This window comes from Chelonoidis abingdonii, chromosome 6, assembly GCF_003597395.2.
Source record: "Chelonoidis abingdonii isolate Lonesome George chromosome 6, CheloAbing_2.0, whole genome shotgun sequence".
Lineage (NCBI taxonomy): Eukaryota > Metazoa > Chordata > Testudines > Testudinidae > Chelonoidis > Chelonoidis abingdonii.
The window spans coordinates 74,479,162-74,502,280 of NC_133774.1; the positions used below are offsets into that span (position 1 = coordinate 74,479,162).

Here is a 23,119-nt window from a genome sequence, read left to right on the forward strand (position 1 = left end):
TTGCTACAAGCACATGGACTGAGAATTGTTAAGGACAGCTAATGGATATTAGGGCAAGAGGAACGGAAGGAACACAAATCATACAAAACCATTATTCAGAAATGCTCCCGGGAATAAGGAGGTAGAAATGAGACAAGAATGTAATGGGTACTCTTCTACCTCAAGAACAAAGTCAGTTCCAGTGAACACACGTACGTATTATTTCTAAAGCCACAGGAGTTTTGCTGACAGAGTGTAGCAGTGTCATAATCATATTTTTGAGCTGTGGCTCCGACAAGACTTTCTTCTGGGTAATATCTGCTAAAATACGCATTATCCCAAGGTGCCCTCTCTCAAAGAGTGCTGCATGTGACAGTACTGTATCTTTGTTCTTGTCATGAAATATCAAGCACAGAATACCATACATCCACATTAGTGCAAATACATAAGATGTCTGGGGTAAATCAAGTGAAAGCTAATTTGGGAACAATGATGATTCTATGGTAATGTCAATTTAACGAAGACACATCTAAATATAGAGATACAACACAGCAGGCTGTCCACTGAAAACTGTTCCATGGAGCCAAATGGTCATTTTAATTAGGGAGCGACAAAGTTCTTTGAGCAGCACTAGATTAATCCTTCAAGACTTCTTACAGTGGTACCTTCAGATGATTAGATCTGTGCCACCACACTAGTCTTTGTGAACAGTATCACAGCAAAAACATTTAGAGTCAACAAAATGGGAATTCAAAAATAATTAAGTTCAACTAAAATTAGAGGACCATCTAGTTTTGGCAGGCACGCACACAATATTTTCCAGTCTTGACAAATGTTGCAGTAGATAATCTGTGCGCTAGTCCTCAAGGTAAATGCTGAAAGATCCTTTTTTACATTATGCTGCATGGCTAAATGAACATGAGCACATAAAGAACATACCAAGTCAAATACTAGGAACTTGCTGTAAGAAGACCTGAACACACTAAAGATTGTACATATGGAAGGAGAGAGTGCATAGCTAAAATGTAGTGGAATTGTGTAAACACTAACTAAATAAGCACAAAAAGGGGTCTAACTGAACAATTTGGAGCTATAATTTCCTGAACCAGAGAGAGTGCATTAGGCTAGCAGTACACAGTTGCCTTAAAACTTCCAGGAAGATGTCAAGAATAGATTTATAAATTAAGTGCTGGAATTCACAGAAAAACAAAAGGATTCAATACTAAAGCTAATACAAATAACTTTTGCCAATTCTTAAGCCGATCTATAGACTTCATTTATAGCATCCCCATTTTGACACGAACATCAAGTTGGCAATATTATGAAAAAGACTGTGATGGTTGTTCCACCTGCCATCTCAGGTACTGCGTATATTTCAATTTATAGTAAGTGCCAAACATATGTTTGACACATTTGCCTCCAAACTGAAATGTGTGAAGTCAGGAAGCTTGTACAAATCAAGGGGTCCAACAGATATACTGATTTTGAGTCCCCTGCCTTTTTTTTTTAACCTCAAGTCAAAATCTGAAATTAGAGAAAAAGGTCCACACTGATTACCAAAAGCCTCAGAACTCCTGGTCCTCAAGTATGGACAGAGGATATATTTTTCAAGTACAATTCAAAAACCTTTTTCAAATGACTCTTTGAAATGTTGAACAAGCAACACAGGAAAAGTACTATAATGTATCACAAACTTCAAGTAGACCTGACTCTAGGGTCAGAAGATTTTATGGTCGTCTTCTTGTAAAAGAACTCTGCAAACATATATGGCGCTGGGTGTGATCGTAAGAATTACATTGCTAAACCATCACTGAAAAGTTGCATCACAGAATAACTAGAGATTAAAGTAAACGTAAGTGATTGTGGTCGAGTGGTTTCAGCACGGAATATGGAATCCTGCATCTGAGTGCTCACCTTTGTTCTCACATTGACTCCCTCAATGTCTCTGAACAAGTCATACACAGCCTTTGATTCAGCACCCCCATTGCTAACCTGGGGATAACATTTTGTTCACATTCACAAGATTACTGTGAGAATAAGATAATATTCATAAATTACTATGTTTATAAAATATTAATCTAAACGTTAGCAGACTAGAAAGAGTTGTGTGCGCAAATAGAAGTTTGATGTCTTAAGCTCTACATGCTCTGTTCAGGATATCTCTGCTTTTAATTAAATTGAAATTTTAAACCTGAAAATACTACCAACTTTTTAGGTTTATTAGAATACCTGAAAATATGTTACAAACTGATAACTATGTTAAATCAGTTGACGTTAGTTCAATATCATGCCCCATTATACAGTAGTTACACAACACTACTTATGTTTAATTATTTAAGTAAAGTACTCTATAAAAGCTACCATGCAGTCAAAGATTCTCTCCACCACTAAATTGCCAGTAAATGGAGGGCTCCTGAAAGTGAAATCAGCACTAGCTTAACCAAAAATTTTGCAGGCAAGCTCCATGCAAGTTTCAATACAACTCACTAATACACCTCAAACATGGTTTACAAAACCTTGCTATTTTTAAGATGCACAATGTTTTGGTGACATCAATAAAAAGCTAGTGCTCACTAGATATAAGAGCTTCAAACTCATTTTCACTTTTGACCTGCACTGATATTTCAATGCAAAGATCAAAGACTACTTCACTAATCCATTGCGCAATTTATATAATTAATTAAATGCATGGTAGGATGGGAGAAAAAGGATAATGTCTAAATCTGTCTTCCAGATAGTTGCAAATACTGGGAAATCCAAGTATAACTAGGCAGGTCAAAAAAGAATTTGAAGAGCAACTAGAAAAAGACAACTAGCAGCAACTTTTTTAAAAATACATCAGAAGCAGGAAACCTGCCAATCAGTGGGGCCACTGGATGACTGAGGTGCTAAAAGAGCATTAAAGGAAGATAAGGCCATTGTGGAGAAGCTAAATGAATTCTTTGCCTCTGTCTTCACTGCAGAGGATGCGTGAAGGAGATTCCCACACCCGAACCATTTTTAGTGAACAAATCTGAGGAACTGTCCCAGATTGAGATGACAACAGAAGAGGTTTTAGATCAAACTGATAAAAAGTAATAAGTTACCAGGACCAGGTGGTATTCACACACGAGTCCCGAAGGAACTAAGAAATGAAATTGCAGCTCTACCAACTATGGTATGTGATCTAGCATTTAAATCTAATTCTGTTCTAGATGACTGGAGGATAGCTAATGCAACACCAATTTTTAGAAAAGGCTCTTGAGGCTATCCTGGCAATTATAGGCTGGTAAGCCTAACTTCAGTAGCAAGCAAAGTGGTTGAAACTATAGTAAAGAACAGAATTATCACACACAAACACGATTTGTTGGGGAAGAATCAACACAGCTTTTGTAAAGGGAAATCATGACTCAAACCACCAGAATTCTCTGAGGTCAAACAAACGTGTACAAGGGTGATCCAATGCATACAGTGTACAAGTCTTTGAGAAGATCCCTCACCAAAGACTCTTAAGCAAACTACGCAATCACGGGATGAGAGGGAAGGTCCTCCCATGGATCAGTAACTGGTTAAGAGACAGGAAAAACAAAGGGTAGGTTTTCAGAATGGAGACAGGTAAATAGCTGTGTCTCCCAGAAATCTGTACTGGGACCAGTGCTGTTCAACACACTCAAATGATCTGGAAAAAGGGATAAAGAGTGAGGTGGTAAAGTTTGTACATTACACAAAATTACTCAAGATAGTTAAGTACAAAGCAGTCTTTGAAGAGCTACAAAGGGATCTCGCAAAACTGGGCGATATGGCAAGCAAAACTCAATGTTGATAAATGCAAAGTAATTCTTATTGGAAAACATACCAACTTTACACACAAAATGATGGGGTCTAAATTAGCTGTTACAACTCAAAAGAGAGATCCTGGAGTCATTATAGATTGTTTTCAGAAAACATCCACTCAATGTGCAAAGCAAAAAAGCTAACAATGTTAGGAATCTCTCTCTCTTTTCTCATGTTTAAGATAGTGAGTATAATAATGCTACTATATAAATCCATGGTATGCCCACACCTTGAACACAGTGTGGAGTTCCAGTCCCTAATCTCCAAAAAGATATGTTAGAAATGGAAAAGGAACAGAGAAAAACAACAAAAAAGATTAGTGGTATGGAACAGTTTCTATATAAGGAAAGATTAAAAAGACTGGGACTACTCAGCTTGGAAAAGAGATGACTAAGGTGGGATATGATAGAGGTCTATCAAATCATGACTAGTATGGAGAAACTGAATAAGGAAGTATTATTTACCCCTTTCACATAAAGATCACTCAGTAAAATTAATAGCAGCTTTAAAAACAAACAAAAGGAAGTACTTCACACAACGCATGGCTCAGTCTCCAGAACTCGCTGCTAGGGGATGTTGAGAAGACCAAAAGCATAAGTGGTCAAAAAAGAATTAGACAAGTTCATGGAGGATTTGTCTAACTATTAGCCAAGACAGTCAAGGATGCAACCCCATGCTCTGGGTGTCCCTAAGTATCTGACTACCAGATTCTGGGACTGGACACAGGGGGATGTATCACTTGGCAATTGACTCATCCTGTTCATTCCCTCTAAAGCATCTGGCACGGACCATTGTAGGAAGACAGAATACTGGGCTACATGAACCATTGGTCTGACCCAGTATGGTCTTTCGTATGTTCTTATGAAATATAATGTAAGGAATAAATAACCCTATATTGGCCCCAAAGTGATAGATGTGACCTATTAGGTCTTTTCCATCTCTAGGTAGGACTTCATGAATATTTCACCCTTTTGTCACATACCCATAGATCACTGTATGTGTCTCAGATTTAAAAAAAATCTCTTATCTGCTCTCAAGCTCCAACAGGCATTTTACTTTCCTGTCTTTTCCCTCCCATTTGTTTATTTTTGGTTCTCCCTAGGAGCAGCACTCAGAGGACATTCTTTGCTGCCAAAGTGGGTAAACTTTAAAAAAAATTTTTTTAAAATAAGCCTGTTTTAAATGTATTATAATTTGTTAGTCTAAAATTGCTATAATCTGTCAACACAATTTAAATAAAACTAATATGCTGAAACAATAAGTGCTCCTCAATCTGTATGAGTTAATGCTGCTTTTTTATATTCAGAATCAGGGAGAAAACACTAACTTCTGACACCAAGCTTTATAAATGGCACAGTATGTCTGTCACCTACTACATTTAAATGTTTAAATAACATCCATTCTTTATAATGGAGTGAATGATAGTAATTACCTTCCCCTCAAATATCAGTACTTTCAGCCATACAGAACAACTTTTGTCTTCTTTAATTTTTGATACCAGGTTAGCCAAATGCTTGAGTCCATTCATCAAAGTAATCTAGAATTGTTCAGAGTATGTTTAAATTCACATTAGAAACTAATTAAGTAAAAAATAATAAATAATAATAATTTTACTCAGCTAATAAAAAAAACAAAGTCTTGGTTTTGGGCATTTTAAATTGAATTCCAATTTCCATCCAAACGCATGATCAAAAAGTTAGGTATTAGTAAATAAACACATCATTCACCATAGTATTTAATTTCCGTGTTTGGCACTTGAATAAATGTATATTGAGTTTTACAGTTACTTTAACAGATGTACAAGTATAGTGCATTCTCCTGGGCAGCAGAAGGAATTATCAAAACTAGTGTAATGACTATATTCAGTTGTCAATTTTATTATTTACATGTCTTAATAGCTATATCAACCAATGAGAATTTATTTTCTCAAGGAAAAGATTCAAAGTACACACGGAAAACAAAACTAAGATTATAAAAATCAAGGTTTTCTACTTTCTGATTTAAATCACTGCCTTCAAACAAGTGACTTAATTAATAGAGCCTGCATGCCTGCTGATCTTAAGTACACACAGCAGGCAGGAGCTCCTTCCAGTGTGAGGATGACAGCCACCAGGACTGGAAGGATCATCTGCTTACCCCAACTTTCTCTTGGCTCCTTTTGTCCCAGATAGTCTTGGGAGGGTAAAAACTGCAGCCCTGACTACACTAGTATTTGCAGGTGCTCTCACATCACGCCTCTAACACTTGTAAGAATGGTTTCAGAATGGTAGCCATGTTAGTCTGTATCAGCAAAAAGAACAAGGAGCAGTGGAAAATACAGTACGAAGAAATATATACACAGACTATATATAAAACAGACTCCAGCGAGAAACTGCTGAATTGGAATTAATTTGCAAACTGGACTCCGTTAAATTAGGCTTGAATAAAGACTGGGAGTGGATAGGTCATTACACGCAGTAAAACTATTTCCCCATGCTTATCTTTCCCCTACTGTTACTCACACCTTCTTGTCAACTGTTGGAAATGGGCTATCATGACTATCACTACAAAAGGTTTTTCCCCTCCTGCTGATAATAGCTCACTGAAACTAATCACTCTTGTTATAGTGAGTGTGGCAACACCCATTTTTCACATTCTGTGTGTGTAATAGATATATCTTCCTACTGTATTTTCCACTGCATGCATCTGATGAAGTGGGTTTTAGCTTACAAAAGCTTATGCACAAATCAATTTGTTAATCTCTGAGGCGCCACAAGTACTCCTCATTCTTTTTACTGGTAAGAATGTTAGTTTAGAAAGAGCAATGGTATTTTACCACAGTGACATTCAGACCTGCATGATCAGAAAATATTTTGGTAGGAACACTTATGTCCCACCTACACCACCACCCTCGCGGTTATTACCAGCAGGGCAGCTGCGCTGGCGAAAGTGCAACAGGGACCGTTTTCCCATCACAGGCTAGTGCAGCCCCCCGTAAGAGAGGACGAGCCGTTCAGCGCACATTACCCCGAGCCCCAGCACGAGCTGTCCCTGAGCAGCAGCTGCGAACTGCCTGTCCGGCACCCACGCGGGCTCAGGGACGAGCGGCTGCGCTGAGACCTGCCCTAAAGCTGGGCGCGGGGAAGCCAGATCCGCAGACCGCGTCACATGCCAGACCCCAGCGCTGGGACATCGGAGTGGCCGAGACCAGCGGGCGGGACCCACAGTCTGGGAGCCGGCCACGAGAGGAATCCACCCTGGAGACGCCTCGATGTGACGGGCCCTGGGACGGCCCCAGGGCCCCCCACCCCGGCGCCTATGCTGGAGCAGCGGCGGCAGCAGCAGCAGCGGCAGCAGCAGCAGCTCCCCTCCCCCCGGCGGGGCTGGTACCTGCTAGTCTCCAGGGACGAGTATCTCTCGGGCAGGATCTGCAGGCAGCGCTGAAAGAAGCGCACGTGCCGCTCCTTCAGGAAATCCAGCCGCTCCTCGTCCTCAGTGCCCGGATCCTCCTCCGCCGACGCCATTTTATCCGCCCTCCCCAGCCTGACAGGTACCCGGCGCGCACAACGTGCGTCACCAGCCAGATCCGGCACTCGCTCACGTGATCTCTAGGTTCGCGTGTCCTTCGGGACGAGAAGCCATCTCGGTATCACGTGATTCAGGGATGCAACACTTCCGGCCCGCGCCGCAACTCGTGCAAGCTGGGCTGGTTTTCGGGGGCGTGGTCAGAACGCGACTTGCCCCGTGTCTGCCCCCGGGGGTAAGTTCAGCCGCTCAAACGAGGCGGAGCCGCCGGTCTTTGCTGCTCGGCTCACTGCGCAGTGGAATGAATTATGGCAGCATCAAGCTACGATTACTAACTAATAGTGACAGCGCTCTAGTTTGTTCATAGTTTTTAGACCAATCCAATATATTGTATTTCCAAATCATTTTTAACTTTTATTGGTGTACCCTGTATAACTAATCAATAAATGATGTTTGAAACTTTCTTTCTAACCAAGGACGTCACCAACATGTTGTCACAGATTCAAATTTGCCCCAACTAATGTAGTGGCATTAATATTTTCCCTTAAATAATGTCTGAGTAGTAAATGTAGTGAGACGAGGCATAGGACCATAAGCATAGCCCAAAACGTTCATCCTGTCTCATTTTTCCATTGTCTCTTCCTTTTAGAGATGTCTTCCTTTCTCTTTCCTCATTCTCTTGCTCCAGTTCCTTCTTCAAACCTTGCCTCTTCCCATTCTCCCATCTTTGCTTCCTATTCACTCCTCCCCACTTCTAAAGGTAAAGAGTCCAGGGCTAAACTCAAATTGCCTTCTGCTAAACTCCATCTTCATTCCTTCCTACTCCCTGACCCAATCATATTAAGTCAAATCATGTGAATTTAAATACATTCTTACACAACAGTGTGTACAAGATAAATGCCCTCTAATGCTGTTCTTCAAGCTTTTCTTCTTTTTCAGCATATTGAAATGAGTCTCAGCACAAAAGGAGAAATGTACACTAAGTCCCTGAACTAGTGTGAAAAACTTGTGCATGTAACAGTAGATGATGCATCTGATTTGATGACATACTGTTTGCTACACCTGAGCACAGACATTGTAGTACCAGTGGTAAGCCCATAATCATCCCCCTCCAGTGAAATAAACCAAATGAGAAGTCAGGGTTGAAAGTGGCACACAGGAAGCCCAGCAGAAATATTTTGGATATGCTCCTCTCTAGTCTTTAGGGAGGATACTTGTTTCATCTCGTAGGAAGAATATAGGTTCATGTTAGATGTGGGTGAACTCTGGTTTTAAACAGTTGTGGATTTTGATGCGAGTCAGACCCGAAGCATGCAACCAAAAAGAATGAGATCATGAGAACGAAGGGTTGTTTGTCTCAAACTTGTAGTGATCCTGGAAGTAACAGTATTATCTTATTTAAGGTTTGGGCTAAGCAATAACAATAAAGAGAAAATGTTAACTGGGCACCAGGTGCAGTAAATAATTGGTTAGAAATGCACAGTCCAGTAGCTACAGAAAAATAGGGCAAAGTGAGATAAGGGGAAAAAAGCTTGAAGAAAGCAGAATATAGCCCCAAATTACTTGTGCTAATTTTAGCTAAAGTCCAATAATAGCAGTGACATCATTTATTTGCAATAGTGCAAGTATATTAATACATCTAAAGATCCTGAGCAAGTAAGGTTTTCTAGACGTTCTTTGTCAGAGTTTTTCCTTACCCCTCTGGGGACACATAATGGGAAGGTATCTCCCAGGCCTGATCCAGTTGTGAGTATTCAGACAATGCTTTTAACTGCGTTGATGCTGGGTATAGAATATAAGGGTACATCCATGTGTAATTTTCTTTTTATATTCAGACCCTAAAAAAAATGACCTCCTATTGTGAACTTGGTTTTATTCAACCGTTTACCTAATTTGTCTTTAGGAAGGGAGAAAGAGTCATCAAACTGTTGAAACAGGAGATTACATGGCATTTAAAAAAAATCTATTTTGGTATGGTACAGTATAAATCAAACGAAAAACAGAGGTTTTCAGAGGTGATTTCCAGTTTTTGTGAGAGTAAGGAAAGAATGCAGGCAGTGTCAAGGAAAACATCTACAAGTTTCCCATCTTACAAAGGGAATTTTTAAATTTTATTGCTGAAAAACAGAAGCTGAAGTTCTTTTAGACTGCAAAGTGGGATATCATATTATATACATTAATTGCCTTACCGTATGTATAGGATTTGAATCACTGTAAAAGCCTATGATTTAAAAGGCTCTATCAGCTACTTATATCTTATACAGAGAAGAAATTACTGTGTTCCCAGTCAAATAAAGAATCTGGTTCAGTTTGTAGATGATTAATGACTAATAGGAAGACCAAATAAAGGACTAGGGTACTAAAAGGAAGCTTATAAAGGTTCAGGGTATGATTTACCATGGAAGAAGGAAAGCCAAACATTGATCATGATGGGACTAGTGCAGCAGAAGGGAATGAGAAGTAAGAAAGTGATTTGAGCAAGATTTAAAAAACTGAGCTCCTACAGTTATGAATCTAAGTTCATATGTAGGCACCTAAACAGCCTGATTCTTTTTTAAAGAAGTGCTGAGCAATGGACAATTCCCACTGACTTCAGTGGGAAAACAAAGATCTATTCCCAGCTTCAGCATTAACAAGCATTGTGGCTCAGGTCAAGTCACTTGCCCTGCTCTTCACCTTCCCCTTCTATAAAACGAAGGTAACACCTACCATTTACAGGGCATTTTGAGAATCTTGGATGAAAGGCACTACACATAACCAAAATAGTATTACTAAAACAAGAACTAAACAAAATAAATATTTATTTTGCAAAATAGTGTGGTATTCCTTATCCAAGTCACATTAACACTAGTACAAAAGTTTGAAGCACAGATTAGTCATTCTATTATCACTCCATCTAACTGTGAGACATTTTATTTATTCAAATATAAAAAAAACACAATCTTTTAAAAGTTGCTAATTACAAATGCAGCATATGTAGTAGAAAACATGAAGGAACTGACACTCAGCATTTTTGTCAGTTAAAAATACTATTTCTTCCATTGTTTCCCCAAGTGACTATATTATATATGGTCTAGGGTCTAGAATAACATGTAAGAATGGCAATTTTGATATAATTGATTGTTGTTCCATGACATCTACATTTATATTCTGTTATTTCATTTTCAGATTTATAAAATTGTGGATGATATGCCAGTTATCAAATACATACCATAATGAATACACTGCTAACATGACAAAAAATTAAATGATCACAACTTGAAACCCATGTAATAATACACAATATTCTTCATTACATAAAAAAGTTTTATGAAAATTTCTAAGGACCCAGTTGGTCACTTTATTTGTATGTAATTCATCTTCTCGTATATGCAGATGTTCAGCTATAACCCTTGTCTCCAGGTTGGGATAGCTCTATGGGAAAAAAATAAGGCTGAATAGCTGATCATTGAGTGTATTTTAAAAATACATAAATCTAAGTCTTTTTCTTACCTATGTGGAATATGTAAAAGTCGCTGCACATCTGTTGGTCCAATTTCTTTTGTGCGTTCCTCCCAACCCTTGGTAGGTTTGTACAATCTAGATGGGTCCCTGGTTACGTGAACTTCAACCTGTCAATAATATATTGTTATGCAGGGGGAGGGGGCAAGGGAGGTTGAGCAGTCACACCAACTCTTGAAGTTGTTGGGTGTGACAGCTGCCTCCCATTCAGGCTAAATGAGGGAACAATTAAATGCCCCCTTTGCTTAATGCATGCAGTGTAGTTGTAGCCCTGTCTGTCCCAGGAGATTAGAGAGACAAGGTGTGTGAGATAGTATCTTTTATTGGACAAACTTTGGAAGTTTGTCCAATAAAAGATACTACAGTAAAAGCTTTGTCATCCGGCATATTGGGGGAATGCAGGAGTTAGTCAAAAATCCCTGTTAACTGAAAGTTATACTTACCAATGGAATACCAATTTTCAAAGAATTAGAACACAATAAAATGAATATAAGGTTATACTCACCAATCCAGTAGTAGTACTGTACTGCAGAGTGGTTGGTTTCTTGAAGCACTTAGGTTTATACAGGTAAAGTTTTCTATAGTGTAGGTTATCTTATGATACTAAATATCACTATGGGCAGCACATGGCGTACACCTATATCACTAAAAATACACTAAAACTATATAGAATATAATTTAATCTTTCTTTGATGATTCAGAAGGCACTTCAGGACCCTGCAGTGCCTCTGATGTTGATAATAATGACCCTATTATCATTGTAGATGTAGAAGGTGTAGGAGATTGGGCTGAATCTGTAATGACCTTATAACACACTTTTTTGAATAAATCCCTAATATCGACTTGCTCTGTGCACGTGTCTTCTACCTCTTTTGCATAAAAGTAGAGTGCAGAATGTGCAATTGCATAATCTCCTGGCCAGTACACTAGTCCCGGTTACTAGATTGAAGATTTGTACTGGGAGATATCAGAAATGCCAGTTAATAGAGCTTTCTGGTTGATAAAGTGTGGGACAACTTTTTTTTTTATTGGTATCTCACCCACCTTGTCCCTTTGCTGGGGGAACGGGGGGCCGTTTCTGATAAAGAATGCAGGGACAGGGGATTGATTAGACTGCAGCTGTATGTGTGAGAGTAATGCGGCAAGAAACAGGAGAGCAGCGAGGAAACCCCATACTGAGTCAGAGGAGGACTTATAGAGTGACCATGAGAAAAATGTTGAGAGAGCTTTTGGGTAAAATGCTGGCTGGAAAAAGGCTTGGAACTGTGACCAAAGAAACTGTCTCCTGCTGTTTGATTCCTAGTGCATTCAGGGAAACTGGACTTTGTGTACGTTCTTTGTAAATAAACAGGATTGCATCAAAGAAATACCTGGACCTCATTATCAATTTCTCCTAACACAGCAAAATTTGTAAGACCCTGATTACTTGCTAACAATAGGAAAAAACAGTGCCTTTCCATTTGTCACAAGAAATAAATACATTGGCTAAATGAATAGCATAAGGAAGGTAGGTGTGAACCTGTATGATAGTCCTTCCAAGAAATGCAATAAATCTCATTTATGACAAGAGTCTTTGACCCACATGGAGCTTATTGCAGGATTGACACTTTTGCTCCATGTGCTTATGGACAAGAGCAGGAACAGTCTGTCAAACATATTTTCCCCCTCTTAATTCTTAGTAAAATTTGTGCAGGAAAAACGTGCAGGATTGGAACCCTGAAGACTGACGTCCACTATAAATTCACAGAATGAGCAGCAGCTACTGGATGCTCAACGTTTGTCAAAAACAGGCAACTTATTTTAAGTGCCTAAATAATGATTCAGATGCTTAACTTTAGGCATCTATAATTAAAAAATGTTTAGCCTTTGTTCATATGTGTTTTGGTATCTTTATCTGCTTTTAAACCACTAAGGATAGCTATTTAAACATATTTCAAAAGGAAAATAAGTGTGTTGTTCTTTTAAGAACAATTATGCGCTTTTTCCACTGTAAAAAGCCAAGACTTTTCCCATTCTGAGGTGGGTTGTTTGTTAAGTTTGCCATGACAAAAAATAATCTTCAGCTGTAAGAGGTCATTTGGATAAGAAAAATAATTGCCTTTTAGAAGGCGGCAGCAGAAAGAATAAAGCTGTTAAAAATAAATTACACGCATGAAGATATGTTTGATCAGATTATAACAAGAAAAATCAATCAGTTCAGTAAATATGTTAGTTACCTTCTCTCTTAACTTTGCCAGTCTTTTTTCTTTTTCTATTTTTTCCTCCTCTTTTGCCTGCTTTTCTAGAATCTTTACTTCAAGTTTATGAAGATCCTGGAAAATATACCATGGATGAAATATTGAGCACTTTTGGGAATCAAAAAGAATAAAGCACCAATAGGCTTCATATGATCAGAATTTATTTTGAATGCTTTAGAAACCAAACATGTCCTAGATTTCATATTGTTTAAGCACAGAAGTGACCATTTGATCATCCAATCAGACTCATATAACGTAGGCCATTACATTTCACCCAGATACCATTCTAGGGAACCCAATTATTGTAGTTAAGACTAAAGCATTTCAGTCCTCAGGACTCGGAACTTTGTGTGCCACAGGCAGAGTACAGGAAGAAAAACCAAAGCACACAATTAAATTATACAGGCCAGTTTCTAAAATTTACCTTTTGGAAACCAACCCTTGATATTGTACTGCTATATATTTGCAAGATTTACTTTCCATTTTTTGTAAAGAAATGATAATGAAAACAAATATTGATATAGGACTGGTTCTCCACCTAGGCCCTGATTTGGGAATATACTCAAGCATATACCTAACTTTAAACAGTTAACTAGAAGTCAACAGGAGTACTCTTGTACTTTAACATGTGCTCAAGTATCTTGCTGAATTGGAATACTGAGGAAAAGCAACAGAACATTATTTTAGACAAAAAGATGAGCTGTTCCCAAGACACAGACAGAGCTATCTTCATACAGATGTAGTTTGTGAATCAAAATAGCTCTTAAAGTTGAAATAATTGTTATTGATAATTAACTCCCTAGTCTTCCACATTCTAATACTATATCTACTCTGTACCACACATCCAGAAGATTTGAAACACAAGTGTGGGGTGTGACTACTCACTCTCTCTTGAAACTTAGAAATTTCTTCTGCAGCAATTCTCTTCCTCTCTTCCCTTTCAGCCTCCTCCCTCTTCTCCTTTTCAAGTCTTTGGAGCGCCTCCTGTTCCTCCTTCTGCCGAGTGTACTTTTCTAGCAGTAGCTTCAGTTGGAACTGGCGTTGGCGTTCCTTCTGTTGCTTTTTCTCCCTCTCTTCTTCCTCTTTCAGTCGAGATGCTTGTTTTATTGCAAATTCTATTTCTTTATGTCTTTTCCACGCTTCGACAGCTGCTTGTTGCTTTTTCCTTTCCTTCTCTGCTTTTTGCTTCTGAGCTGCTTCTTGTTGAAGATTTTCTGTTTTGAGCATTTTCTCTGACTTCTGCTTTTGCTTTAAGATTTCTTGTTTTTCTTGTTGCTTCTTCATTTTCCACTTTTCAATAGACTGCATGAGAACAGTAAAAAAAAAATCTTATTCTTCTTATAAAATCTTACTCTTCCAAGATAATTATTTCTAAAGGAGAGACTAGGAGGTAGGAACTCCAGACATAGGTGCTTCTTTACCTTGGCAAGTGGCTTACAATCTCTTAGTTTCCCCACATGTAAAATGGAAACAACTATTTATCTACCTATCTCACAGTGTTTGAAGTTTTATATCTACAATAATTTGAATATATAAAGTTTTATGGCATCCACATTGCTGCAGAATGATTACTAGGCTCATTAACTAGAATCAGATGTTTTCACTGTGCAAACATTTTTTAATTCTTTTTATATTATCTCTCACACACATATATGAACAGTAAAACCAAACTTTTTGCTTAAAAAGAAATCAATCAATGTTTATGCCAGCTAATTTATTACCATGAAGGAGACCCAGGTCCAGGACCCTCCTCCAAATTTCCATTTTCAGAACCATTGGAGCCAAGGTGTGTTGCAACTGTTCTAGTCCTGCTCTCTCCGTCCTCCCCACCCCTCACATATCTGTCTTGTCTGTTTAGACTGAAAGCTCTATGGGGCTAAGACTGTCGACTACTCTGTACAGTGTCTAGCACAATGGGGCTCCTTCTTGATGGGTTCTTAGGTATGACTACAATAAACATGAATAATAATAATTGTAATATGCTCAGCTGCTGCACACAGCACTCCAACATGTGCTCAGAGCATCATCTGCTGATGATTTCTTAGAACACCACCAACAAAGTGAAATTTTTAAAGAGAACTAGTTTTCTGTAGGAAAAAAGCTTTGTCTGCCATCACGGCTTGAGATGGATGGAAGAGGGTGAAAAGCGTGTGTGGCTTTTAAGAAATACACTTGTTTAAAATACAAACATACTTTGAATCTTAAAATTCTCTTACCTCTTTTTTTCTTTCCTCTAAAATCAGAAATTCTTGATACCATGTCTCATGCTGTTGAATATCCTCTTTTGTTCTTCCAGAGAGATACTCAAGGGCTTCTTCTATATAGGATGGCTTTCCTTTATGCTTTGTCCATACTTTCAAAAAGTGTTGATGATCATAATCATCCCAGCCTCCTTGTCGCCCTCCTGTTTGCTGAAGGAACCTTTCAAATTCTACTACTTCTTCAGGTAGATGCAGTGTTTTGTCTACTGGAACCTTGCCTGATGGTAATCTGAAAACTTTTTCTATGGCTGAACTACCCAGTGCCCATGTGTCAATTTTTTTCTGTAAGGCACTGAGCTCATTAGTAGCAGTCTTCTCCTCCTTCATAAGCTCTTCATATCTAAGTAAAAAAAACATAAACACACATTGACTTTTAAATAAAAGATCAGACAATACCCATAAGTTCACCTGAAATAGACTTTGTGATTATTCAATTCCCAGACAAAAACTATGTTAAGGTGGTGCTAAAGTTCAGATTAAGTATCACTAATTTAGGGTACAATAAATTACAGTAGAACCTCAGAGTTACAAACACTTTGGGAATGGAGGTTGTTTGTAACAGTAAACAAAAAGTTATGGTTGTTCTTTCAAAAGTTTACAACTGAACATTGATTTAATACAGCTTTCAAACTTTAGTATTCAGAAGAAAAATGCTACTTTCCCCTTTTTTTAGTAGTTTACATTTAACACAGTACTGTACTGTATTTGCTTTTTTTGGGAAGGGGAAGGGAATGTCTCTGCTGTTACCTGATTGTGTACTTCCAGTTCCAAATGAGCTGTATGGTTGACTGGCCAGTTTGTAACTTTGGTGTTCATAACTGTGATGTTCTACTGTACAGAATTTTTGTAATTATCCCCAAACTAAGCATTATAAACCCAGGAAAGTCAGAGTTAAGGTTACTCTTAAAAGAGAACTAGATGGAAATGCACAGGTAGGGCACCCAAACAACCATACTCCTTTCCTATATTGCTATCATTAGGAGGGCAGGGAGAGAGAAAAGGAAAAATGTGCCTTTAAAAATCAGTTTATTCTAATCCAGACCCCCACTATTGGAATGCCTTTACCATAATCATATGGTTATTGCATGATACTACTATAGGTAATCTAGTCATAACAGTTTGCTTTGAATATATGTTTACTTAAATGATTCATTACAGAAAAAGGAAATAAAGGAACAGGATGGAAAAAAGGAAGAGAAGAGTGATTTATACGATAACATTTACATTATATTTTATTTGGGTTTTGTTTGACTGATTTCAGTTATCTCGAGACAGTAAAGGCATGTAGAAACATACATGAGTCGCTGTTCTTCTTTAAAACCATTTATTGCATTTTCAGCTTCTTCCATCATTTCCCTGAGCTTTTCAATGACTACAAAAACCAGAAAGAGGAGTAAATATCACTTTCCCTATAGCTGAATATAGTTTTTATATGCTAGACCAGGGGTCGGCAACCTTTCAAAGAAGAGCTTGCGGGCAGCGCATGGAGACCCGCTGCTCCCCTTCCCCCAAGGGGCATGCAGAGACGTGCCAGCAGCCAGCCACTTCTGACAGCGGTGTGGGGCCACAGCCCTGCTGTGACACCGGGCTGTGAGCTGCCTGTGATAAGTGCCTACTGGACAGAGCCTGTACCTCGCACTCCATCAAGAAACAGCTGCTCACAAAGGAGCAGCCAAAGAGCTGCATGTGGCTCTGGAGCCGCAGGTTGCCAACCCCTGTGGTAGACACAAGAAAAATGTGACATTTCATAATAAAGTAACATGAAGAATAAAGATATATAGCAAAGCAGGCAGTTTCTATTTAAAACATATACATCCCATACAGCCTCTATTCATACACATCCCCAATAGGTAAAATAAACTTTTACTAAATTAGTTGACAAATATGGATATAGGTAAAATTGGATTTCCTCAAATAAAATACGCTACAATAATTAATTAATAAATAACTGATGACACAAGGGAATTCTCTATTTGTATTGTTAGAGTATTCTATTCTGAGTAGACATGCTTTTATTCCTCTTCATCTTTCTCTACTAGGAAACTTAATGCTGGTGAAAAGAATGTGACTGAGAGTCTTAGTTTCCAGTCCTGCAACAGGATGTGCAAGGATGGGCCCTTACAATCTCATGCAGTCTTGAAGAGTGGAGCTATGTCAGTATCAGGTGAAGTCAGTGGGACTCCTAGCAGGTATACAGGTCTGCCGGCATGCTTCCCATGTGTGCAGCTTTTGGGGGTCGGTGGGTGGGATTTCCCCCCCAGAGGCAAGGCATGCTGGGGGCACATAGGGTTACATGCCACTGCCCCCCCTCCTCATTTCTGCAAACACAGAGCTGCCTAGCTTGGAGGCTGCAGTCTGGTCTCAGGCTCCACTGACTCTGCACCTGAACACAGCCTCCTGGGTCCCAGTGCCCGTTGTGCTCTCCTTCTGTGATCTGGGAGCCTTCCTATTTTCTGTGGAATAGTGAGTTCCCACAGTGGGGCTGGGTAAGTGGGGGGGAGGGGGATGGGAGAAGGGGGGGGGAGTGGAGGAGGCAGTGGAGAAGGAAGGGAGGTGGAATAGGGCAGGGGGGAGGGGAATGTGGGAGTGAGGGGAAGGGGATGGAGAAGAAAAGGGGATAGGGTGTTATACCAATAAAAAACTAGCAGGGATCTTATTAAAGGGGACAAGACATTTGTCATATTTATTGTAAATACCATAATAAAATAAAAGATAACAGCAAACAATGTTGTTTAGCTACTTATTCCTATATATCCATTCACATAATCATTCATACAAGTTCTGGATAGATATTATAGTTACCAGCCTAAAGTTGCTTGTGACAGAATACTGGCCAGGTACCCTGTACACAAGAGTGGAGCCGAGTCCGGGTCAGGTGCACCTGATGCTCCTGGAGGCTGGCAGCAGAACCATAGACTCAAAGTCCTCAGTCTTCAGAGTCCAGCTTTATAGGGATTTTTCCCTATGTTAGTTCATGGGAGTTGCTTCATTCTGCTGTTGTTAAATTAATCAGCAGGTGGCTGGCTCCATGTTGGCAGCAGAATGTTACCCAAAGTCTCTTATCTCACCCTTCTTTTTTACAGGCTTTTAGTTTGGATTCAAAGTCTATAGGTCTTGCTGTGTCACGCTGCCTTTGGGTTTGGATTGATCACCCGTCAATTGCAGGCGTGACTTTCAGCCTTGAACCTGGCTTTGATCTTCCTTCTGTTGTTCTTTTGTCCTTTTCTTTTTAGGGTGGATGCTTTTTACTTTGTTTCACTGTTGTCTAGGTCTTCAGCCGTTGGTAGTTGAACTTCACCTCATCAGGACAGGCTGGGGCTGGAGGTTGATTTTATCATCCATACATGCCTCATTCACACATCTAAACTAACTAATAAGATTACAGCAGGGTTTGCAAAAATGAAGGTTGGAGGAAGCTTTTACAAGATGGAGTGAGTGTTTTAAAATGGGGTTTGAATTACAATATGGCAAGTGTAGTGAATGGTGAACAGAAGTTACATTAATAAAGTGAACAATTAAAAACAATTTCATTTATCAGTTCTACAAGGGGAATCATGGGGGAAGCAGGATCCCAGCATGCGGCATCCCCTTGGCAGCAGCTGGGATTCCCCCATTAAGCAGGCCCATCGAACCTTCACCCTGACATGCCATACCCCCCTACACCTGGACCCTTCCAACAAGCCCCCCACACTCAGAGCCCCACCCTACTGAGCCCCAACCAGCTGCAACTGGACCCCTACCCCATCAAGCCCCACTCCCCCAGCACCTGGACGCCCCCCCGCAAATTGCCAGACCCAGACCTCCCCACCAAGCCTCATCTTCCCACACTCCAGGCCCCCGCCACTGAGCCCAACCACCATTATCTTGATCCCCTGCAAAGTCCCATTGCCCTTGCATCTGGAACCCCCACAATGAGCCCCTGTGCATCCAGATCTCTCTCTGAGCTGTCCACACCCAGATTGCCCCACAGAAACCTCTCACCCCAAACCTGACCCCACACTAAGCCCCTCCACACTTGGATCCTGCTGGGCTGAGCCTGCTCACCCATACTTGATGCACCTGGCACAGAGGGGCAGGGCCCTGGGGTGTTTCTGGGGCAGACCCAGCCCTTGCACGGGGTCAGGAGCAGCCTCACCGCCGAGTCCCTGTACTGGGGGAGATGGGGGCTTCAGGGTGATCTTCCACCTCAATGCTGCCAATGGCCTGAGCTCCCCACTGCCATGCTGGAGCCACATTTATTTATTGACAAAATTTGCAGAATTTTAAAATATTGTGTGCATAATTTTTCATTTTTGGTGCATAATTCCCTCAGGAGTAACTGATTTAGTTAACCCAATGGAAACCCTTGTATGGACACACTTATTTCAGAGTAAGAGGGGCCCATTCTGGATTATCTTGAAATGATTCCCAACATAAGGACCAGTTTTCTCATGTTACCCTGCCAACATGCCTCCGTCTTGATTTGGAGAGAGAATCTCTAGGGGTGAGAGTCTTAGGCTTTGTCTAATAAGAAAGTTATATGATAATATTTCTTCACAAATGCACAGTCAACCTGTAGAACTCTTTGCTAGAAGATGTTGTGAAGGCCAAGACTATAATAAGTTCATGGAGGATAGATCCATCAAGGCTATTAGTCAGGATGGGCAGGGATACAAAACCATGCTCTGACGTGTCTCTAGCCTTTGTTTGCCAGAAGCTGGGAATGGGGAACACAGGACAGATCACTTGTTGATTAATGGTTCTGTTCATTCCCTCTGAAACACCTGGCATTGGCCACTGTCAGAAAACAGAATACTGGACTAGATAGACCATTAGTCTGACCCAGTATGGCTGTTCTTAGGTTCTTAACTACAGTAAAACAATTAAAAAATGGTTAGTTAAATATGGTGCAATCCCCTGTGGACACAAGAGAGTTCACTGGTTTAACTAGCTTTGTTTTTAAAACCCAGTCAGTTAAATTGGTACAATTTCTCATTAGACAAGGCCTTCATTCAGCTTCATGTTTTTTCAATCCTTGGCATCCTATTGTAGAACTGATAAATGAAATTGTTTTTAATTGTTTACTTTATTAATGTAAGTTCTGTTCACCATTCACTACACTTGCCTGCATTGTAACTTCTGTTCACTGTTTGATTTTGTATTTCATATGACTTGGCATTGTGCCTCTGTCATACAACTTTGTATTAGAAAATTGGTAGAAAACTTTGTATCAAATGTAGTAGCCCCTAAGGATAGTATAGTTAAAGTGAAAGAAACCTGCCTTTTTGCTAGAAGTAGAATAAGATCTCCCCCCCCCACTCTGTAATCAATTGCCCCATTGACTGAATGAGGTGTGAATGAGTGAGGCTTGGAAGACACCCACCTCCAGACAGCTACAACAGTTAAAGAGGGAATGGGAGCCAGAGCAAAAGACAATACAACTTGTCAAGTGGGCCCAATAAAGAAGAGCAGACATATTGACGACCTCAGGGATTAGAAGCAAGCACCTTCTTTAGAAAACGCCCTCTTTGAGCAGCATTGGGACAACACCCAGAAAAAAAGCAGCACAAAGACCAACGGACACAGACCCAGATTTTGAATCTGGTCTGGATTTGCATAAGAGGGAAGCTGCTATAAATACAAGGTGTCTTGCAGAAGGACCCTGGGTCTCGTCTTGTCACCATCGGAGCATCGATCCGGATCGGCAGAAGCCCGGCTCCACCCCTCCCCCATCTAACTCACCTGGCCAGTGCAGTTAAGGGGAGCAACTAGTTGGTAACAACAGCAAGACGGAGTGTGTTTGTGTCTGTGTGTGTGTGTGTGAATGCATGACTGTAATATATCATATGCATATGATAGAGTATTAATTAATACCTGTATTACTAATAAATGTGGCGTTTTGCCTTAATCCCCCTGAAAAGATCCCGTATAGTACTTTGAGTACAACACTATTGACAGTTTAGCAGAGAGGCCAAGGTAGATGCAGACATTTGCAGATAGAAATTGAGTTAGATCAACAACATAATGAATATAAGCACTACATAACGTTGAGCTGGTAATAGATCTTGGTCTCTAACCTGGGCTACATTTGAACTATTAAGCTACAAATGCATGTCTCTCTCATTACCAGTTCCCCAAGTGTTTCAACTCATCTGATCCCCCAAGTGTGCTTTACTCATTATCAACAGAATATTCCAGTTTATATTGGTACAGATGGCCTGGAAATGTAATTCCCTATGGCCCTTGCTTAACGTCCTCAGCCATCAGATGGGAGAGAGGCATATGACTGTATCTAAATCCCAAAAATATACTTGTTGCACTTAGCATAACAGTACAATTCAAGCAGAACAACATGGACTTCAGCACAGAAGGTACCACACCCCCAGTAGGCTCCAGGGTCCCAGGCCAGTGCCAACAGAAAATAAGGGGTTCCACTCTAAAGATGATCTCAGGGAGCCTCCAGGCTTTCCTAACACTCCCCTCCTTTCTTAGAAAGGACATCCAGAGCCCACACTGATGGCACAAGCAGAGACCTTCCCTGCAAGACAATTATCCAAGAAAATTAAACTTTTGTCTATAAAAGGCAAGTATTTCAAACTCCATCAACAAGACTTACATTCCGGTGTAGGCTTCACATCTTTCAATTGTCGTTGAAGTCTCTTAACATTATTGTGTATTTTTGCTAGTTGTTGCTGGATTTTAGCTTCTGTGGAAGAAAAATAAGTTAGTCAGTCATGTTAAAAGTTTAATTGTACATCAAATTGAAATTTCTTGCCTTTACCCTCAAACCTCTAAGTCATTCAGCCCCGACACCTCTGTTCTGGTCACCTTTCACATCTTCTCTGACACACCCTCCCATTCCAACAATGATGCCAGCAAAAATGCCAGTACTGATACCCTCTTCATCATCTCATAGAAGCAGCTCCATCCATTTTTTCATGCTTCCCCTTGTGCTGGGAACACCAATTCTGACTCTAGCCACTTCCCTTGCCCCATTCAAATCCCTCCTACTCATCTCTGTCATAAAGCCTATAAAATGTGGAGGAGAGAATAGCTATCCTTAACAAACAAAACAGCACCATCAAAATGTGAACTAACTTTACTGAGTAATATGATCTTATTGCTATCTTTTCCCTTCCTTTCCCTGATCTGTGTGTTTAGTTAGACCCTAATATGTTAGGTCATGTTAGTTTGTATGCTCGTCTAATTATTTTATGAGGCACCTAGCATATCTTTGGGAGTGCAAAAAATAATTTAAAGATTTTGTGTTTGGGGACTTTTTGAAAATGCCTATTTCCAATGATGGTGTCACCTCCCCTGAACGACACATCAGGTCTTTTCTGAATATTGAGTGTACTACCCTCTATTTTAGGCACATTCAAAGTGTGAACCAACTTCTGCAATCCACCCTGCAACCAACATACCTTCTCATGCTGTCATCTATCCTTACCAGCCCTGGAATACATAACTGGACATTTCAGTACCTGGATTCTCTAGGACTCACCTCCAATGCTTCAAGCTTCTGCAAATCCAGACACTGAAATATTCAAAGATCTACTTTTTTTAAGTGCTCAGTGTGGGAGACACTGAGAATCCGTGATTATTTGGTGGTGCTGTCATAAGTTTATTGTACATTAACTAAGCTATATTAAATCTTGTTATGTTTAGGTTCATACTTTTTAATTCTTCCACAATACTGTTCTTTTTATAGTGCACTCTCTCTTATGAACAGTACATATACAGTAGCAAAAATACTTTCATGAGCAAGTATCAGAATTCGCTTTGTTCTATGAGCTAATACACCAGTTAAGTGAGTGAGTGTGGACAACGAAAGGAACAAATATC

At 39.9% G+C, this 23,119-nt stretch overlaps 2 protein-coding genes and 1 long non-coding RNA gene across 5 annotated transcripts in view; 1 reads left to right on the forward strand and 2 right to left on the reverse strand.

Moving 5' to 3' along the window:
- Positions 1-7,295, reverse strand: part of PGGT1B (protein geranylgeranyltransferase type I subunit beta) — a 74,668-nt gene extending 67,373 nt beyond the window's left edge. Inside the window, exon 1 of one of the 2 annotated variants that reach the window (XM_032789135.2) lies at positions 7,162-7,295. In XM_032789135.2, the coding sequence (XP_032645026.1) occupies positions 7,162-7,295 (134 nt within the window). Of the gene's footprint in view, positions 1-5,224; positions 5,313-7,161 lie in introns of those variants that run through there. The other variant, XM_075067163.1, reaches the window with a different exon arrangement.
- Positions 1,478-23,117, forward strand: LOC116829980 (uncharacterized). Its single transcript, XR_004374850.2, has 5 exons — positions 1,478-6,248; positions 6,760-7,531; positions 17,335-17,484; positions 21,771-21,857; positions 22,647-23,117. It is a non-coding gene; the product is annotated as an uncharacterized LOC116829980 (long non-coding RNA).
- Positions 9,016-23,119, reverse strand: part of CCDC112 (coiled-coil domain containing 112) — a 29,973-nt gene continuing 15,869 nt past the window's right edge. Inside the window, exons 4-10 of one of the 2 annotated variants that reach the window (XM_075067162.1) lie at positions 21,891-21,980; positions 16,592-16,667; positions 15,251-15,635; positions 13,920-14,336; positions 13,014-13,109; positions 10,789-10,907; positions 9,016-9,134 (exon numbers count right to left, since the gene is read on the reverse strand). In XM_075067162.1, coding sequence (XP_074923263.1) covers positions 9,128-9,134; positions 10,789-10,907; positions 13,014-13,109; positions 13,920-14,336; positions 15,251-15,635; positions 16,592-16,667; positions 21,891-21,980 — 1,190 coding nt within the window. In that variant the 3' untranslated portion in view covers positions 9,016-9,127. Of the gene's footprint in view, positions 9,135-10,080; positions 10,711-10,788; positions 10,908-13,013; positions 13,110-13,919; positions 14,337-15,250; positions 15,636-16,591; positions 16,668-21,890; positions 21,981-23,119 lie in introns of those variants that run through there. The other variant, XM_032789134.2, reaches the window with a different exon arrangement.